This window comes from Corvus hawaiiensis, chromosome 20, assembly GCF_020740725.1.
Source record: "Corvus hawaiiensis isolate bCorHaw1 chromosome 20, bCorHaw1.pri.cur, whole genome shotgun sequence".
In the NCBI taxonomy this organism is placed as follows: domain Eukaryota; kingdom Metazoa; phylum Chordata; class Aves; order Passeriformes; family Corvidae; genus Corvus; species Corvus hawaiiensis.
In genome coordinates this window covers 10,822,527-10,841,556 of record NC_063232.1, presented here as the reverse complement: position 1 = coordinate 10,841,556, position 19,030 = coordinate 10,822,527, and the positions used below count along the sequence as shown (strand labels likewise).

At 53.8% G+C, this 19,030-nt stretch overlaps 1 protein-coding gene across 10 annotated transcripts in view; it reads right to left on the bottom strand.

Moving 5' to 3' along the window:
• Positions 1 to 18,826, bottom strand: part of TSPOAP1 (TSPO associated protein 1) — a 67,918-nt gene extending 49,092 nt beyond the window's left edge. For all 10 annotated transcript variants that reach the window (XR_007207769.1, XM_048325013.1, XM_048325015.1 and 7 more), the window contains exons 1-4: positions 18,444 to 18,826; positions 6,232 to 6,339; positions 4,489 to 4,617; positions 2,944 to 3,120 (exon numbers count right to left, since the gene is read on the bottom strand). Coding sequence is in view for 9 of the 10 variants with exons in the window: in XM_048325013.1 (XP_048180970.1) it covers positions 2,944 to 3,120; positions 4,489 to 4,617; positions 6,232 to 6,339; positions 18,444 to 18,722 (693 nt within the window). In the remaining variant the exon portion in view is untranslated. The remainder of the gene's footprint in view (positions 1 to 2,943; positions 3,121 to 4,488; positions 4,618 to 6,231; positions 6,340 to 18,443) is intronic.
• Positions 18,827 to 19,030: the final 204 nt, after the last annotated feature.

Here is a 19,030-nt window from a genome sequence, read left to right as displayed (position 1 = left end):
CCAGCAGGGAGCGTGGCAGGATAATGTCATTTCATGGCCCGGCCAAGTTAGAGCTCTCGCTGCTTTCTTTACTCCTTGTTGTGGGTGCTGGCAAGCGCTGGGCTTTGAGAGGTTGCAGGAATGAAGAACATCTAGGATTTGGTCAGTTCTTCCTCAGGATAATATTTGGTTTCCTATCATTCTTGATTTCTCTCCTCTCAAGACAGTATGTGTGATGGACACCTATCTTTAGCACAAGGGGTCACTCCCATCCGTTCATGACCCAAACACAGGAGCTTTTGAAGGAAACCAGCACAATCTGACTCTCACAAAACCGGGAAGAATATGTCACCAGCTGGTGTGATTCTTCAAAGGTTTCCAGATTTCAGGAAGCTGAAGAAACATGTACCTGCATGCCCATATGTACAAAATTGGTTTATGAAAACCTGTCTTTTCAAATCTGCTGCTGGAGGAGACATTGTTCATTCCCCTGGAAAGCTCCTAAGCCAGAGAATTCAAGACATAATTGGTATCCAGGACAAATGCAATCTGCTTCCCTGTTCGCTTCTTATTTGCCCTAAAAATAGTGTGTGCCTTATAAATACAGTTTGTGGAGAGAACCATGGTTACTCTCACACTGCAAGGGGGAAACTGAGGCAGCATTAATGGGAACTGATTATAGATTCAAGAAGTGAGCAGCTGGGCCTCCTCTGTGCCAGGCCCATGTTCAGGCTACCAGGGTAGTAGTTCTTTAAACAAAATTGGCTGTGGCTATGTATAAAGTCTCCCTTCCCCCACCAAAAAAGGCAGCTATTCCCAACAGACAACCTCCAAAGCCTGGGGGAACAAGGGAGTAGAAAAAAAGCTCAGTTCTCCCCTCAGTTTCTATTATATCCATCCCCTGCAGCTGTTCCCCCAGTCCTCCACTTCCAAGGATCCATGCTGCAAGAAATTGCAGCCTGGATTTAGCTGGAGCCGGGGTTTGGTTGGAAGCAGATCACTGGAGTATGATCTCAGGAAATTATTTTATTCCATCCTAAGAGCCCTGGCTTTGCAAAACAAGGCCAATGCCTTTGCAGCCCAGGGTGCAGGGTGTGAGTCCTGCTACTGCCAGGGAAGTGAGTGGATCCATTTCATAGGCACTGAAAAATTTCTACTGATTTAAATACCCAAGATTAAAATTGATTTGGTTACAAACTCTGAACGTGCACATCATATCTCTGCATAAAACCCCCTTCATTGGCATAATGCATTTTGCATGCTGCAGACAGATTAGGGGAATTTGGAATTTTAAGTAGCTGGAAATTAAAATTTAATGAGCGGTTTGCTTGGAAGAGAAATGGGAAAAACAAGATCAGACAGAATGATCTGTATTGCTCTCTTTTCTGTGGATTCCCTGCTCAGGCATCGATGTCCCGGTTGCTGGTGCCACAGACAGGGTCACCTTCCAGGACAGGGTGGTCACCCAGGTCACCCGTGCCCTAGGAAGGCAGTGACTGAATTTGTCAGCCCTGACGGTTGCACCCGTGTGCTTTTCCTTGGCCAGGAATGAATCTTGCTCACCCCCTTCTGTCACATTCCTTTGCAATCTGTCACTCTCCTGTCCCTAGCAGGTTCAGGTTGCCCAGCACACTCTGTTATGAAAATCAGAATGCTTTGGAAAGGGTCTCTTCCCCTTTCTGTGGGGACCTGAGGTGAGAAATCAAAGGAATGGGAAGGAAACTTCTTGCTGACACTGTAGAGCACACACAGACCTGGATAAGTTTGTCCTGTGGTTCAATGCCAGGAAGGATCAATGGGGCAGCTCTGTACGAACACCAAATACGCCCCATTGTTCTTATCCTGACTAGATCTACATTAGGGAAAGACTGAGACTCCACCTTCAAACCTGCAGTTAAAAATGAACATATGGGAGCACAGGGAAAAAAATAACGCTGTTTTCAATGAGGAAGTATTTGTCACCTAAATACCACGTAAGTAGGGCAGGTAGAAGTGCAAGTGTTCAGCTCAGCTGGGGACAGGGAGGTACGGTGGCACTTGACTATATTTGCATTAGCAAACCAGGGGGAAACCAGCATGGGCCCAAGTGTTACTGAGCTTCTCTGGAGATTTGAACTGACCTGAACTGAAAACATCCAGTTTCAGAATAAGAGATGCAACTGAGATGCCCAGAACAGGTTGCTTTAGTCACTTTGAGTGAGAACCATCTCACCCAGCTCCAGCCGCCTGCAGAGGCTCCTTTCAGAGCTCTCACAGAGAAAAACTTTGCAGGAGCAAAGTCAGACACATCTGACCAGTCCTAGATCTCGGGATGAGCTGAATTACCACTTTATCCCACCATTTATATTGGCATGGCCTGTGCTGGTGCTGAGGGGAATGCAGGTCACCAGCCCAGGAGCAGACACTAGCACTGGAGATGGTTTCATGAACACCCAGCCCTGCCTGGGGGCTTGTAGCCTTGGTCATAAACATGTCAGGAGGCACTGAATTATCACCAGTCTCGTGGTGGCTGTGAGTCCTCAGAAAGCTGCAGCTCGAGGCTTGGGATCTAGACTGGTTTTTGGGAACGTGCTGGTTGGCTTCTCAAAGAAACGCTTTAAAAGGAGGCCCTGCTTATCTTGCTTGCAGCTCAGCCCTTTGAAAAGTCATGCTGTCTGTGGCTTCTTGGGGGTTTCCAGGGAAGGAGTTTTAGTCACTGCTGGAAATGGCAGCTCAGATCCATGAACTGATGGAGGGACAAGCAGGGTGTCCCTCAAACACACGCTACTGGAGAGATCTGGACACTGTCTCTGCCACACACTCCCCCAGTGTCCCCATTCAGCTCACACATCAAATCCCCTGCCCTGTTTTCAGCCTCCAGTTGAGACTAATTCCCCTCAAACCACTTCCTGGAGCCTGGTTTCCATCACTGCTGTTGCACCACTTGTCCCCAGCCCCGGAGTGATGTCCCACAAAGTGTCTCACCTTCCCTGCCAAGAGTTTAGCCTGCAGTTCCCGGCATTCCTGCTGCAGAGCTTCAATCTGCTTGTCTTTTGCCAGGAGAGCACTGGCTTGCTCTGTTAGGTCCTTGGCACGCTGGCGGGCAAATGCTTTTTTGCACAGTTCCAGGCTGGAGCCCTTCAGAGGCACCGGAGCAGTTACCTATGCCAGAGAGCAGTGAGGTGTGTTTGTGTGTGACCATCACCCCTTGGTGTTCACCAACCACCACCCCATCACCCTTTTGTGTTCCTTAACCACCACCCCATCACTCAGCACAGGGAGCACTGTCAAAAATTGCAGCCTGGCCCCAAAGGACAGACAAACAGACAGAGGAGCACGACAGACCTACAGAAAAGTAGAAGAGGAAAGGCTAGATGGAAAAGTGGCTCAAAGAAGAGGTGGGGAAGGACACAGTACTCAATAGGTACAGCCAGCACGGGGGCTGCAGGCAGGGCAGAAGTGGGGAGGGGAAAGAGAGAAAAACAGTATGAGGTAAAAAAGACAAGAGAAGGCAGCAGAGAGGAGGGGAGAATGGCAGGAAAGATGAGCATGGGCTCAAGTATAGCATGGAATCAAGGATAGAGGTGGCCAAACCAGGAAGAGAATTGGAGCTTCCGTGGGTTTCAAGGCAACAGGAAAGAGCTTCAGCATGGATGGGTGGAAGATAGAGGGAAAGGCAGAGGCTAAGGAGAGCCCAGCAAGGGCCAGTGCAGCCAGGGAGGATTGGGACAAATAAAGCAGTATTTGTATAGGTGCTGGGGGTCTGCACAGTATGTCAAATGGTTTCTCTTAACATAGTATCTGACGAGTCCGTCTGCTGCCCTGCAAGTACCAATATCCCATGACAGACGGGCGGCACAGTGCCTGGGCACAGAGAGGGCAGCAGCGCCAGGAAATCCCCCTACCTTCTCTCCAGCACAGTTTTCACTTCCTCGTTTCTACCCTAAACAGCTTGAATTCCCCATCACAATCCCCGCTTTCCTTCAGGAAGGTGTGCCCAAGATCCCACACCCTACAGCCACCTCCCACTACTGCTGCACCATGTCAGACACTCCAGGGTTCACAACAAGCTGCTGTTGGGTTGGAGAAGGCAGAAGCCCTGTGGCTTGCACAGCATTTCGAGTGAGGTGAGGATGGGACAGAGATGCCTCTCACCCCTTCCTGTTTTGCTTCACCGCACTCCTTTTCTTATTCAAATCCTTCCTGTTTCTTTTTGGTGAAGTCAGATGAATTATTTTCATGACTTGCCCAAGGAAAGCTGAGTTAATGACTTTAGACTACGACCTTACAGTAAGAAACCAAGCAGGAAGAAATTCCACAAACCAGCCCCCAAGAGGAGTAGAGAAGCTGGCGATGGCTGGGGTTGGTGATTCTTGCTCTGCCGTGATGTGCAAAGCATGCTTGCTGTAGGTTTAAGAAAAAGGGAAAGGAAAGGCCTTTCTAGCTCAATGGAAGCAGAAAACCAAAGTTCCTGGTGGTGGGGTGCTCTCCCAGCCCAGCTCCCCAGCCGCAGCAGGTCCCGGCACCCACCACTTTGAGGTTTGCCTCCTGGAGCTTCCGGGCTCTCTCCTCCAGGCGCTTGGCGATCACCGCCAGCTCTGCGTTCTTCCTCTTCAGGTGCTTCACCTTCTCCTCCGTCTGGGGGAAGCAGCTCCTGCGCTGGAGAGCAGAAGGAGAAGTTGGAGGTGAAGCCCTTGCTCAGGAGCCAACATTCCTGGCTGAACCTGACCTACGTAAGGCACACAGGCCATTTCCCAGCCAGGGCTTAGTTCTCCTAGAACTATCCCAACCATTGAACACCAACCTCTGCTGCCCCTCCAGTCCCTGAAACCTGTGTTTTCCTGGTATTTTTGTTAATGTGACCTCTCAGTCCCCATGAGATGCCCCTCACCCCACCCTGGACCATCCCACATGGTCCCTCTCCATCCACAACATCCCTGTTGCAGGCTCTGCTAGGACTCAACATGTCTCCAGCATCAGGGTATCCTGGCCACCCACCCTCTGGGCTTTCTCTTCCAAAGAAGTCTTCCCAGTTTATTTTCCTGGGATTACAGGACTCGACACACCCCTGAGGATTTGTACTTGCACAGCGAGCTTATCTGTGTCCTTTCTCTCCTGACACCAAAGCATGAGTGGGAGAAGGCAACAAAGGACTTTATGATATTTGCAAAGCAAATTTCCTTTTTCTTCCTATTGATTCTGTTCGCTCTTAATCCCCTTTTATTTGTTATCTGTCCGTTCCAATAAGCTGCCACTTGCCGATGGCTCCTTCTCCCAAGGTCGAACCCAGATGTGTTGTGCCATCTTTTCACATCAGCAGAAACGTCAGGCCGACTGATCCTCACGATTATTTCCCTCCCTCCCCCAGTGAGAGTGCACCATGGGCGCCTGGGCTGGAAGGCTGAGGCTGATTTTTGAGAGCCAAATTTGATGAGAGCACAGGCTTGTGCTTCACTAAAATCCAGATGACTGATAAGGGCTAACCCCTCGGGGTGCAGGACATGCTGAATTTATGCTTTTAGTGTTAGAAAATGATCTAAAATATGCGTTTTGAATGGGGTGATATAAATCTGAAATGCTGAGCAATCAAATTTGCCCAGCGTGGCTGGGCTGCATCCCCACACTGCAGGGCTGTGCAACGGGTGATGCTCTCCAGGGAGGATGCAGGAGGGAAATATTCCCTCTTTCCTGAGGGTCCTGGCTGCCTACCTGGGAAGTCAGGCATGGGGGAGGGGGCAGAAGACAGAAGGCCCAGGCTATGGCAGCCTGGCTTGGCTTTGGGGTGCAGCTGGGGAGGATGTCGGTGCTGGGCTCTCGTGGGAGCAGGGGGCAGTGCTGCACTGTCACCCAGAGCCAAGGCTGAGTGAATCAGTGTTTCTGCTTTTCCAGTTAAAGAGGAAATAAGAGCGACTTCCCCTGCCCTCCCCTGCCCAGCCCTGCTCTGCACTGTGGGGAAGGGTCTGGCTCCAGCTGACGGCTGCAGTGTAAAGGCACCCAGGGGACCCAAAGCACCCAGACCCCCTTCATTCTCTGGCCCTGCCCAGATGAACCTGTGAGTTCAAGAAGCATTTGGACAGTAGTCCTGCACATGGTGTGACTCTTGAGGATGGTTCTGTGCAGGGCCAGCAGTCGGATTCAATGATTCTTGTGGGCCCCTTCCCACTCAGCATGTTCTGTGATTCTGTGATCTCTTAGAGTTGGCAGCAGACAGCAGCTCTCTGTGTCCAGGACTCGCTCCCCATGGAGCATCCCACGACAGCGTCTCCTGCTCACCAGCAAGCTGTTCTCCTCGGCCAGGCTGGAGCAGCGGTGCCGCAGGTCCTCCAGCGCACTCAGGAGCTTCGTGTTCTGGCTCACGAGGAAGCCGTAGTCAGCCCCACTCTGCAAAACAGCACGGAGAGGCAAGGCAGGGCTTCAGCTGCCTGGGGCAGGGACTGCAGGTCCTGCAGGACCACAGGGATTCACCAGGGGCAGGGGCAGAGGGGCTGCAGCCTCACACCAGCCCCAGCCCTGCGGTGAGCCCAGCCTGGCTGTGCCGGGGGCTGGCAGGGTCAGGGTGCTGGTGGCAAAGGGTGGGATGTGGGAGCTGATTTCAGGAGGAGGCAAGAGGCTGCATGTCCACTGGGGGACAACTGGCCTTTGAGGCCACCCTGAGGGTGACAGCTGCCATCTCCATAGCTTTAAAAATTCTTTCAACTTCCACCCATGGAAAAAGCCCAGACCCTTCTGTTGTCCTGAGCCATGGCACCATCCAAACTGGCTCAGGTGAAACACGGGCAGAGCCAACAAGACCCAGGCAGGCAGAACACAACCCCTGGCACCCCAGACATGTGTGCTGCTCCCCACAGCTAAGGGACCCAGTGGCCTCCAGCACCACGTGGTTTTGGAGGCAACCAGACTTCCTCACCCTCTTCCCCACATCAGCACTCGTGTTTGGCCCAGGAAAGTGCCCAGGAGCCAGACCCCAGATCTTCCTCTCTGTGTCAGCCTTGGCTCCGGAAGAAGGTGACATGCAGGATTTTTTGCAAACACCAACTTCATTTTGCCACCTCAAAAGCAGCAGCGGCAGCAGCAGCTCAGCCAGGAGCTGTATATAGAGTTTTGTGGTTGCTGCTTCCTGCCGAGAGCAGCTCGCCGCAGGCTCGCTACCGGAGCCGGCTCCCAGCAGGGATTTCTGGGCGTGAGCAAAGCTCAGAGCTGAGCTGTTGCTTCACAGCTGCCATATGGCAGTGCCTCGGGAAGATCTAGCCACATGTTTTCCCAGCAGCCAGGCAGGTCCTGCAGGACCCAGTCCCAGAGCCCAACAAGTCTCCGCTGAACGGCCGCGACCCTCCCGGTGCACAGCTCTGCCCTGCAGTTTTCCAGCCAAAGCTACGGGGGAAACATCCCTCGCTCCCAAAGGAGTGCTGCCCAAGCTTCCGGGGTAGCAAGAGCTCAGACAAGAGTTCAGCTCTAGGAGTCTGAGACTGCCTAAAACTCATTACACTTTTGAACAATTCTGGTTTCTCCATCGTGTCCACTGTAGAGATAGGGCACAAGACCAGTGCCACAAAGTCCCCTCCCACTGAATTCCCCAGCGTGGTGCCATGCCCATGGCTCTCCCAGCCTCTCACACCTGTATGGAAATGCCTTGACAAAGCAGGGAGGGAAAACACAGCTGAAGGAGGTTGAAAACAACCAAAAAAAACCCCCTGAAGATGACACCCAGCCCTTCCCATCAGCCTCATCAAGCCCCTGAGACACCAGGATATGATGTGCCATGAGCTGACAGGCTTTTGGCTGAGTGATTTGTAGATGTCCACCCTACCTGCAGAAATCCCCGGGTTTGTGAAAGCTGGAGTGAAATGCCCCATGGAAGGAGGCTGTACTGCTACCCACACGTGGGAAAGCAAGAATATATTTTCCTCTATTTTTTTCTCTCCTAGGCACTCCAGGCCACTGTTCTTGGGGACATCACACTGCAGCACCTGCCTGCCCTCTCCTGCTCTCCAAAAACTTAGGGCTGCTCCCAGGGATGGTCAGGGTAGGCCCAGAAACAAAGGAAATCCCTGAACCCAGCATCCCAGGGATGCCAAGAAGCTCCCCTGGGAGCCATGTGCACAGCTCTGTGCCCAGTACCAGATCCTGCAGCATCAATCCCATCCCTGCAGCTTTACAGGGACAGAGGAGGTGTCCCAGGGAGCATTTCCCCCATCACCAGCTCCGAGAACAGCAAAGCACTTCCTTGGCCTGGGAATCCACGTAGGGGACACTGCAGGTGTCAAAGAGGAGACAAAGCAGGGCGGGTTCACGGGGACAGGGGTCCTACCAGCATCTCCTGTGCTGTGCATGACAGCACCTCGGGCTGGTCCCCTGCTGCCACCCCCAGAGCCAAGCAGGCAGCCCTGGGATGAAGTCAAAGTGCATTATTTCCATCTCTTTGCCACTGCCAAGAGGCCTCAAAATTCTTGCCTGTGGTTGCACTGAGACAGGGCAAGCACCATGAGCCAGCAGCCTCTGCGCTGGGATGGGAGCAGGAGAGGTTCTGAGGAGGAGCTGATGTGCTCCTGCTTCTCCCACCAGCCAGTCAGGACTTCTGGCATCAGCAGCATGGGGTTTCAGTAGGGGACAATCAGCACCTCCAGCATGGCATGGGGATCTTTTGGGGACCTACATGCAAATTCCTGCATTTGAAACCCCATTTCTGTAGCCATAAACCATTTCATCAGGGCAGGATGCAAAGGCTCATAACCCCTCACCCCTACCCTGCCAGGCTGTCCCCAGCTCAGCCCAGGTTTCGTGTCACGACTCCAGAGCCCATGGCATGGCAAAGGCTGGCATGTCCCTTCCCATTCTGTGGATGTTGCTGCCTCCCCGGGCAAGGTGCCACGGAGCAGGAGAGTGTGGCTGTGTGCTCCAGGCTGGGGCCAGGCACGGGGCCAAGCCTCCCCTGTGCCAGCACGTCCCTCTGCGGCCACAGCTCCTTGGGGCTTTGCCCAGAGAGGCACAAGGGACATCAGCAGCGAGACGATGTGGAGGCAGCAGATCCTTGCTGTGCCAGGATGTCTGTCCCGCGCGGGGACGTCACTGCCCAGAAAAGCTTTGCCAAACCTTCCCATCGGCTCTGAGCCGGCGCTGGCTGCATCAGCTGAGCCCTCCTCCAAGACCACGGAGAGCCTGGAACCGAAGGGCTGTCTAGACGTCATCCCACGCTCATTAAACATTCATTTCCTATAATGAAATGGCTTTTAATTTATCAACCGCTCCACAGCTCCTTAAGGATCCCGCGCTGCACGGCGCAGCCTCGCTGCTGGCTGCACTCGGGGCTTCCACGGTGCTTTTCATGGGGAGCTGGAAGTAATCGTCAGGGAGGAGAGACACAGAGGCTCCCCCCAAAGTGACTCATCCTGATGAAGACATACAGAAGTGTCAGCAGGAGCTGGAATCCAAATGCGTCCCTCAGTCAGGGAGGTTTTCCGTGAGCTGAGGCAGAGCTGACACCATGGGGCAGCAGAGAGGGTCTCCAGGCAGCCACATTCCCCAGATCAGGAGCATCCTTGGCCACTAAAATATTAACCTAAAAATTGACGCAAGTGACACGTTCTTTTGCCACAGGAAAGTTTCTAAAATGAGAGGAAGGCAGGAGCAGAACAGCAGGGATGCTGAGGGAGGAGAGCAGCAGGCACATGGCTTTGAAGCCTCCGTTACAGGGAAATCAGCATCATCTGTTGTCTCTTTTGGCAGGTAGAGCCCAAAGTTTCTCCAAGACACATTGAGAGCAGCAAACAAAGAAAAGCCTCAGCATGGCAGCTGCCAGAAAACTGCTGCTTTTTCACCCGAAAGCTTCAAAAAGCACAGGAGAGCTGCAGCGGCTTTTGCAGGGAGAGGTGCCCAGCCAGGCTGCTAAATGGGTCACGCAGGCAAAATCCCTCTGGAGCACCCAGCATCCAGCACAGTCCTTAAAGTCCTGCAGAAAACTTGCAGGAGGCCTTTGGGGGACAGTAAATCAGCCAGCAGCCGTGCTCCGCAATGCGGCTGGGGCTGTGCCGGCACCGCGGCACGGCCTGGCACCCACCGGCCCAGGGCTCCCCCAGCCAGCCCTGGGGAACAGCCAAAGTCTGAACCCTGCCTTGCTTTGAAATTCCTGCTGAGAGCCGGACAGGGAGGAGGAATTTACCAGGTGGCCCCATGAGCAGGAGGTCTCAGGTGGCCTTTTGGAAGCAGGCAGGCACATGGCTGATTTGAAAACAGATAATTTGAAGGTGTATAAACCACACGCAATTTGAAGGTGTATAAACCACTGACAATTTCAAGATACCCTGCAGTGACTTCTCCATCTGCAGCTCATCCAGGGTACAGCTGCTGGGTTTGCTTTTGCAGGAGCCATCTCTGAACACAACTCCCCTCTGCAGACACCTTGCAGAGTGATTTCCCAGGTGAAGCTATCCCAGCTCTCCTGCTATCTTGGATATATTAAATCCACTACCTCTCCTTCATTTGAAATCATTGTCCCCAAGCCTCCACCATGTCAAAGCCCTTTAGCTGTTCGTTCCACCTGACTTTAGTAATTAGTTCCCTTAACTTCTCAATCCTCTTCACTTGGAAATGAAGCCTATCATTGCCAATCCGTTTCCTCCTCTTCCAGCCAGTTTCAAGGGAATCAGCCACCTCACAGAACAAAGTTATTTTCCATAGGCTGCTCTTCTGCAGTGCCCTCACTGCATGTCAAAAGCAAGACAAAAATAGCCTCACCTCCTGTTCGGTCAGTGAGCAGAGCCAGCCCCGGCGCTGCCGCTGCCGGCACAGCGAGCAGCCAGCACATCCCCACCCAGGGAACAGGGACAGTGCTGCCAGAGGTATGGGAGCAGTAAGAGACATGCCTGGGACTAGGCTGTGGTTATCCTGCCACTCTTCTGACAGGCAGTGCGTCCCACTGCGCTTGTCCTGCTTCCTTCCTGCATTTTGCGCCGTTCCTGGTTTCAGACACAAACATCTCTGTTGCGCCCTTGCCTTTAGGGCACTTCCCCACAGCCCTGTGTGCTGCCAACTCCCCTTTCCATCAGTCAGCATTTTCCCCTGCTGCCCATCCCTCTTCCAGCCTACTACTTGCCCTTATTTATGTGATTTCCTCATTTATCTGATTTTTATCACTCCATGTAACAAATTCACGGAAGAAAAAATCCATCCAAGGCTATTAACTTCAAAGGTCCTGCCTCCAGCATGAGGAGTGCTGGAGCCACGAATTGAAAGATATTGAGGGAATATTCAGAGGAGCAGTCACTATATATTTGCTGTTTCTCTGCATTTCCCCAGGCATCCTCTCCTGCACACCCTCTGACCACTGCCAGCTCTTCATATGCTCCTCACTGGCTGTTTAAAATGAGACACAGCTAAAATTGGAGTCTTGCAAAACCAGGTCCTCTCTATCTTTAAACCCTCTGTGGAAGCCCCATTATGAATGGATCACAAGCCCAGCTATTCCAGGAGGAGAATAATCACCTCAGTAGCCCTGATGGCCCTGGCTCACTGTCCTTTGATGAGCTCAGCTTCTCCAGCCTCCCAACCAGGGAGAAATTAATGTTCCTGCAAAACTGAGACAGGGAGGAATGTGAGTGGAAAATAAACTCCCAAGGCAGAGGATCAGCTCTCCAAAATCCAATGCTGCAGCTGGGTCCAGGGTGCAATGCGGCACAATTCCTCACCTTTAACAGCAAATCCAAAAGACAGGAGGATTTGCTAGGAGATGAGAGAAAATGACACTGAAATACCTCAGGGCTGCTGGGAAGGTGGCTCTGAAATGCTCCTGAGGTGCTGCACATGTGATTCTTCATCCTTCACCGTCATACAGAAAACAGGGCAGGGAGTTGTGAGGAATGAAGGGTTTGGAGAAGCCATGGGAGACTCTGGCAGGGGAAAGGTGCTGCTCAGAGTGCAGGTTCTCATGGTGCTGAACACTGCTGGTATCACCAGTTCTTTTGTTTGGCCAGTTTGCGCCTGGCCCTGCTCTCCAGTGGGCTATGGAGACGTGTCCCTGCTTCCAGCTGCCCATGACCCGCCTGGAGCAGAGGTATGACAAGGTCGGTGTGGCCCTGGACAGGCTTTTCCCAGCTGTGACCCAGCTCTCTTGTGTTAAGCACAAAGTGTTTTGCAATCCCAGGATGTGTTGGCCACAAACTGCAGCTGATCCATCAGATAACCTGCAGCAGCCCCGGGTTGTGCAACACTCCTCAAGTACAGGAACATCACCCTCCTGCCCTTGGGCCACTATGTGACCCCTGGCCACCTCAGTGTCCCCTGCAGGGTCTTTGCCCCCTACACACCTCTGAGAAAGATATCTGCATTTTGTAGGGTGAAAAGCAGGTGCAAAGCCTGTTCTACCAACTACCCTTTGAACACTGGTGTACAAGTGTCTCCCTTGTCGCTTATCAGCTTCCAGAAAGATTTGGCCAAGCTCCACTCGTCGTAAAGCAGGACTGTGCTCCATCCCCACTGCACTCAGGGGATACTGCTGTTTCACTGCCCAGCTGGGGAATGTGTGGAAGACAGGCTGTGCACTATAAAACCTGGTTGTAATATTCTGAAGCCAAGACAGCTAAGCTGTCTTTTTCCCCCACTGCAGAATTTTGTGGGTGCTGAACAAATCATTGAATCTGCAGAGAAGTAGCTCATGCAATGGTATTTCCACTAGAAAAAGAAGTGCAAAATGTAGAAGATGTGGGAAACAAAGTGTGAAAAACTTCAGTGCAAACACAGAAAGACTTCGCAACCTCTGCTGCTGTGTGCTCATGCACATTGCAAATCATTTGAGCTAAAACATGGGTACTGGAATTTTTGGAGCTTTCTGTTGCTTAGCTCTAAGCAGAGGTCAGTCTGCAGCTCCCAGCACTGCAGGCTCAGGCCCAGACCACCCTGAGGTATTTGTGCAGCATCTGGACTCTTTTTGGATGCCACGTGTCAGATAATTCTATTTTGTAAGCATGCAAAAACCCCCAAACCCCTGGTGAAGAATGATAAAATTTAGTTCTTTCCAGGTTTGGTATTTGATGGCTGGAGTAGGGATGATTGTTCTCTGATATCTCATCTTTCTTGTAACAGAAACTCTAATCCAAAGAAACACTCCCAAGAAAGGCATGAGACTTCTGCCTTCACCCTGGGAAGCCACTGAGCTGCAGCTCAGTAAATCCCCTGCTCATACAAAAAAGCCGCAGCCCTCTGAGGATCATGGCTTGCAAAGTCAACACCAACTCTCCTTCTCACCACAGAGCCTCAGCAGCAACATCCATGATCACAGGTGTGCTTTGATTAAGTGGAAATACTCGATTCCTCACCATGTTCAGCTCTGAAGAGGCATATTTGCTCTTCTCCCTAGCAGAGTACATCAGGGAGCTGAGGGGCAGCTTTGGTATGTACAAGTCAGTTTTTGCCCAGAAATCTGCACTGCAGTTCTCACCTGCTTCTTCCTGTTTTCCAAATCACTGGCAGCTTCCCAGGGGCCAAGAGCACCTTTTCTTTTGTGCCACATTGGCTAAAAACCTGCTCGAGTTGCCCAGGCAACTCGATAGGAAGATAGGAAGGAATTGTTCCCTGGGAGGGTGGGCAGGCCCTGGCACAGGGTGCCCAGAGCAGCTGGGGCTGCCCCTGGATCCCTGGCAGTGCCCAAGGCCAGGCTGGACATTGGGGCTGGGAGCAGCCTGGGACAGTGGGAGGTGTCCCTGCCCATGGCAGGGGTGGCACTGGATGGGCTTTAAGGTCCCTTCAACCCAAACCAGTCTGGGATTTTGTGATTCTAGGCTGGGATCAGTGTTCTTGCTCATCTCGGTAAAGCAGGAACTCACCTGGGGTATTTATAGGATTTTGTGCTGGACTGAGAAGCCTCAGATCTCCAACAGCTTTAACAAGAGATGGAGGGGGGAAAATCATCTGCTTGCACCCACCACGGAGCCAGAGGCTGATGTAAAGGTTGGACTCGATGACCTTGGAAGTCTTTTTCAGCCTTAATGATTCTATGGAAACATGAATGGCAAGAGCAGCAGCAGCTGATGCTCCAGAGGGTGTTTTCCCAAAACTCTGGGCAGGTGTCTGGGATGCAGAACGCCCACACTCACAGCAGGAGGGGGACAGCAAGGCTGCCAGCACTCCATGTGCCATTTCTCTTCATGTTATTCCCGTAAGGAGGAAGACTAGAGCCAGAGGACACGAGAAAGACATTGGTGAGTCCCCTCCAAAATGCAGAGGGTGAAACGAGAAGGATGCTGAGGTGAAAGATCATGGTGTGGCAATGGCCAACAGCAACATGGTGTGACAGCCCTGTCCCAAAGCCTGTTTGTCTCCACCAGCCCAGAGGAGCCAAGGACACAGTGAGGAGGCACTGCTTGGTGTCCCTCACCCTCCACGTCCCACACAAGTGACCTGGCCAAGCCATTTGGACATGTCTTTGCACAGAGGGCATGAGCTTAATTAGAAAAAGAGCTAAAATGAGCATTGCCTTCCCCTTCCTAGTCTCACTTCACCTTGTTTTCCATTCATTCCTTCAGAGAGGCACTGGCTCCTCCTGGCAGGCAGCTGCCTGAGGTGGCCGTGCATCCACAGTGCTGCAGCAAACAGCACTGAGGCATTTGCATGAGGCTGAGCACTGCCAAGCCAAGGAAAATTAATTCACTCCGATTTTGATGGAATACAATCTTCTAATTGGGATTGCAGGAAATGGCAAGAACTGGCTCCATTGCCCAAGGTCTCCTTGTCCTACTGCCATCTTTCATTCTGCTGACCTACCCTTCCCAGTCAAGAGTGCAGCTCTACACACCCTCAGACACTAAATGAACAGTTTCCCAGCTTTGCCAATGGAAAATCTGAAGTTCTTAAAAGATCACAAATTCCTGCAAAAGGCACTAAGCTTATCACTGAATGCAGCTTGGCCTGAGCACTTGATGTGGAGGACATTTACCAGCATTTTATAATTCTTCCTGTGTCTCTGCTTTGTGTTATTAAGCCCCACTGGGACCAACAGGTTTTTTTTTTTTTGAGGCTATTTAAATTCCTAATCACTGGAGGGCTCCTTGACTTAAGCATTTATAGTTAGGTTTACAGATTTACTGAATATTCTCAGTTCCACATGACCTCAAGGGAAGCTGAGGCTTGGATTTTAAGAAATTCAAATCCAAAGCAACCTCTTGTGATTGGGAAAGCATCATGAGAACCAGCTCAGAGCACCCTAACTGTGCCCCTTGCCTGTGTGGTTCTGGGATGGGAACAGGGAATGGTCAGCTGCTGAGCTCATCCCTTCCATGAGTGATCTGGGGAGCTTGGGGAGATGAGTAATCCTGGCAGGGAAGGATGCAGGGAACATGCAGAAAGTGAACGACCTTGATCCTCTCCCCTTGTCCAATGTAGGGCACCAGGAGGGGGCCTTCCCTTCAGCAACCCACTCCCAAACCACCCTGAGTTTTCCAGGGCCAAAGCAGATCCCGCTGGAGCAGCATCCCCTAGGAGATGCAGGCAACTGAGCTCTTGTGGGAAGTGCTCTACAATCCATCTGACAGCATTCTGGGAACTTTCCAATTTCCAGCCAGACTGTATCTGTGCCACTTTAACCCCATTCTTCCTACACAGAAGAGTTTTTCTCCTTCTCTGATATTCATTATTTGGACTGGGATCCTACCCCTGCAGTGCCTGGAGATTCTCAGCAGGAAAGTAATTTCTTACATCTCATGTCCACACAGAGATTTTGGGAAGCAGGACCAGAGCAATTCCAAAGGCCCAGGAGGAAGGATACACTTGTGACAACCCCCAGACAGCATTATCCAGTGGGGCCATGGTGGGACACATTGCTCTGGAGCTGGGAAAGCCTGCAGTGCCTTGCAGGATGTAGGGACACGAGATAAATGGATGGAGAGATGTGGGCACAAGTCTCAACAAGGAAAATTCCCACCAGGCTATGGAGAACATTCCTCTGGTGGGATCCCAGCCCTTGGAGATCCTCAACACTTGCCTGGTCAGGACATGATCAGCCTCTTCCAGCTCTGGAGCCTTCTGGGGGCAGGGACTGGATGGGAGGCTCCAGGTGTCTCCCCTCATCCCACCTCCCTAACTCCAGAGCTCCTCTGCCAGCTCCCAGATGGGAGAAGGGCAACAACTCTGCACTCAGGAGAGACCCAGGCAAGAATGCCAAGACTAAGCTGACCTACAGACAGGCTTAATGCCTGTCCACAGTCTGTCCCCCAGGGAACGGCTGAGCAGCGGTGGTGGAGGCTGGGACACACAGCAAGAGCTTCATCATAAAATCAACATCTTTAATCAACTCTGTCAGTGATGAGCCCTCAGGAGGCACTTCCCCACACCAGGAGAGGACTCTCTGGAGGCAGCTGTCCTGTTCACAAAATGCAGCTCTGACATCCCAAGGACAAATGTCCTAAAGGAAGCCAGGCTCCGGCAGCAAGACACACAGGGCATGTCCCAGCCTGGCCAGGAGCAGCCAAGCTTTGGAGGGGAGGTGTGCAAGCCTGTCTTGGCCCCAGCCCTAACACAGCACCTTGTCCCCAGGCTGGAGGATGTCGCTCCACAGCCCAGCAGCAGCAGCAGCAGCAGCAGCACTTGCTCTGCTGGGGACAGCAGCACTGAGCTCCCTCCTGGGGCTGAATTGGAAGCCTTTCACATCCCTAAAGCCACTTGTCTCCAGGAGAAACTGCTGGATTATTTTTTTTTTCCAGGAAAACACAAGGTAACCTTTCTGGAGATCAACATCCATGTTAAGGATGGTACTGCCATGGTACCACCAGCACCACCCCAGTGACATCACAGTGCCACTGTGGCACTGCCATGATGCAGCAGGGCACCATCACTGGCACCAGAGTGCACCACAGCACCACCAGCACCACCACAGTGCTGCCCCAGGACACTGGTGCTATGATGGTACCACCATGGTGCTGCCAAAATCCCATGGGAGTGGGAAGGCTCCCACCAAGCCAGGAGCCTCCAGGATGGCAGGAAAACATTCAGTGCAGCCCAAGCACCAGGACAAACTGGATGGCAGCTGCTCAGCAGTCACCTCCATAGAGACCAATGGGGGCAACCCGCTGCAGGGATCAGCAAGAGCTGGTGCACAGCTCCCACCCCACAGGTGCAGTTCAGCTGCTGGAGCACCCACAAACACCCCTCTGAACCAGCCACCTGCCCTCCTTCCCATCCCAGCCTTCCCACCTGGGCTCCCACCAGGACACAGCATCTACTCCCTCCCTTGTCAGCCAGCCGGCTCTCCCAAAGGAAGTGTTCCAGGCCAGGCTGGACGGGGCTTGGGGCAACCTGGTCTAGTAGAAGGTGTCCCTGCCCATGGCAGGGGCTGGGACGAGATGGTCTGTAAGGTCCCTTCCAACCCAAACCATTCCAGGATTCTCTGAAGACAGTAAGTCTGGCACAACCCATTGGACTCCTGGGACACAAAAGAGGGGTGGGAGCAGAAATCCATCCCATTCTGCTGTCCCGTATTTTGACTGTGGTGCTTCTGCCACAGCCAGGGCTGGCATCAGAGTCAGACCAAAGTTCAGTGTGGTCTTTCTCTAAGCATCACGATAAACAGCCCTTCAGAACAGACCCTTAACAGTGTGCGGGAGTGAAGTCATGTTCTCCCTCGGTGGGTTTCCAGGGGCGCCGTTTCTCCTGCAGGCTGCTCCAGGCTGCTCTCCAGCTGGGCTCAGCAGCACGGCGCAGCCTTGCTCAACCCCCCCTGCTAAACCCCGACCAGCACTGGTCAGCTCTTCTCCCCCATGCTCAAGAAGAAAAGGCCAAGAGCCGATTTCTCCTCTATTTTAAAAGCACCACAGGGCTTCCCCAAATCACCAGGAGACCCCAGGAAGATGGCTGATGTTCCCCATGAGAAAGGGTGGCAAGCTCTCCTAAACAGCTTTTGTGTGAACTTTTGTGACCTAGATCAAGGCGTTGAGACCCTGAGGGAGCCTTTTGGGCTGTTTTTAGGGAGATGCTGCAGGGGCCGGGCATTGCACTGCCCCGAAGTGCCCGGGTGCTGCCTGCAGGGGCTGATTCCTCCTGAAGTGGAGGTGCCCCAAGCCCCCCAGGGCTCCCCAGAGAGGAGAGGGGATGCTCCCGGAGGGGGTGGCAGTGAATCATGTCCCTGCCACTACCTGCAGAGCCATTGATGCTGCCGGAGCGGGGAGATGCCGCAGGGATGGCTCAGCCTTGGCTGGTGCAGGGCTGTGTCTGCTCCAGGTGGGCTCTGCCCAGCGCTGGCCCCGTCAGGGCTCCGGCAAGACGCCGCCCCAGCTCCAGCGTCTTGCAGGGCAGAGGCAGCTGGAGATGCCTGCTGAAGGGCCGTGAAGGCTCCCGGCTCTCGCGCGGGTGCGTGGCGGCTGTGGCAGCTCCCAGCCCCGCGGGGATGGGTTTGTGGGTGGCTCAGCCGCAGCCCCGCGCTCCCAATTCCCAGTGATGGTCTCGTGCCGAGGTAACATCGCCCGCCTCTCCCCCAGAATGAGCAAACACCCCGACCCCCGCCTTACCTGGGGGTGTCTGTCTGTCCGGTCCATCGCTCGCAGCGGCCTGACGAGCTCCGGTGCGGAGTGAACCCGCTGGGGGTCCGGCGGGGGGACGCGGGGGGTTCCCGAGGGCTCTTCCTGGGGCTGGGGTGCTCCGTCCCGCTGCGACCCCAGGGACAGCTGGCAGCCGGCCGTGTCACCCCCCGCGCCTTCACGCGTGTCCAGGTCCGGGCGGGCGGAGGCGGCGGGGGCACCGCTCTGCCCCGGGGCCGCGCTGGGAGCGCCGCGCTCCGGCTCCTGCATGGCTGGGGCAGGGCTGGGCTCACTCCGCACCGGCCAGGGCTGCCCGGGGCGTCGGGAGCCGGCAAGAGAAAGCCGAAGGCATCAGAGCGGCGGCGGGAGCAGCCCGGGCCGCGCTCCTCCGCGGCGGGGCCGGAGCCGGGGGCGGCCGCAGCAGCAGCATCCCCGCACCGGGGCTGGCTCCGTCCCGCACCGGGGCTGGCTCCGTCCCGCACCGGGAACGGCTCCGTCCCCGCCCGGATCCTCGGCTCCCCGTGCGGAGGCTGCTCCGCCGCCCTCAGCCCCCCGCCGCCCCCGGCCCCATGACGTAG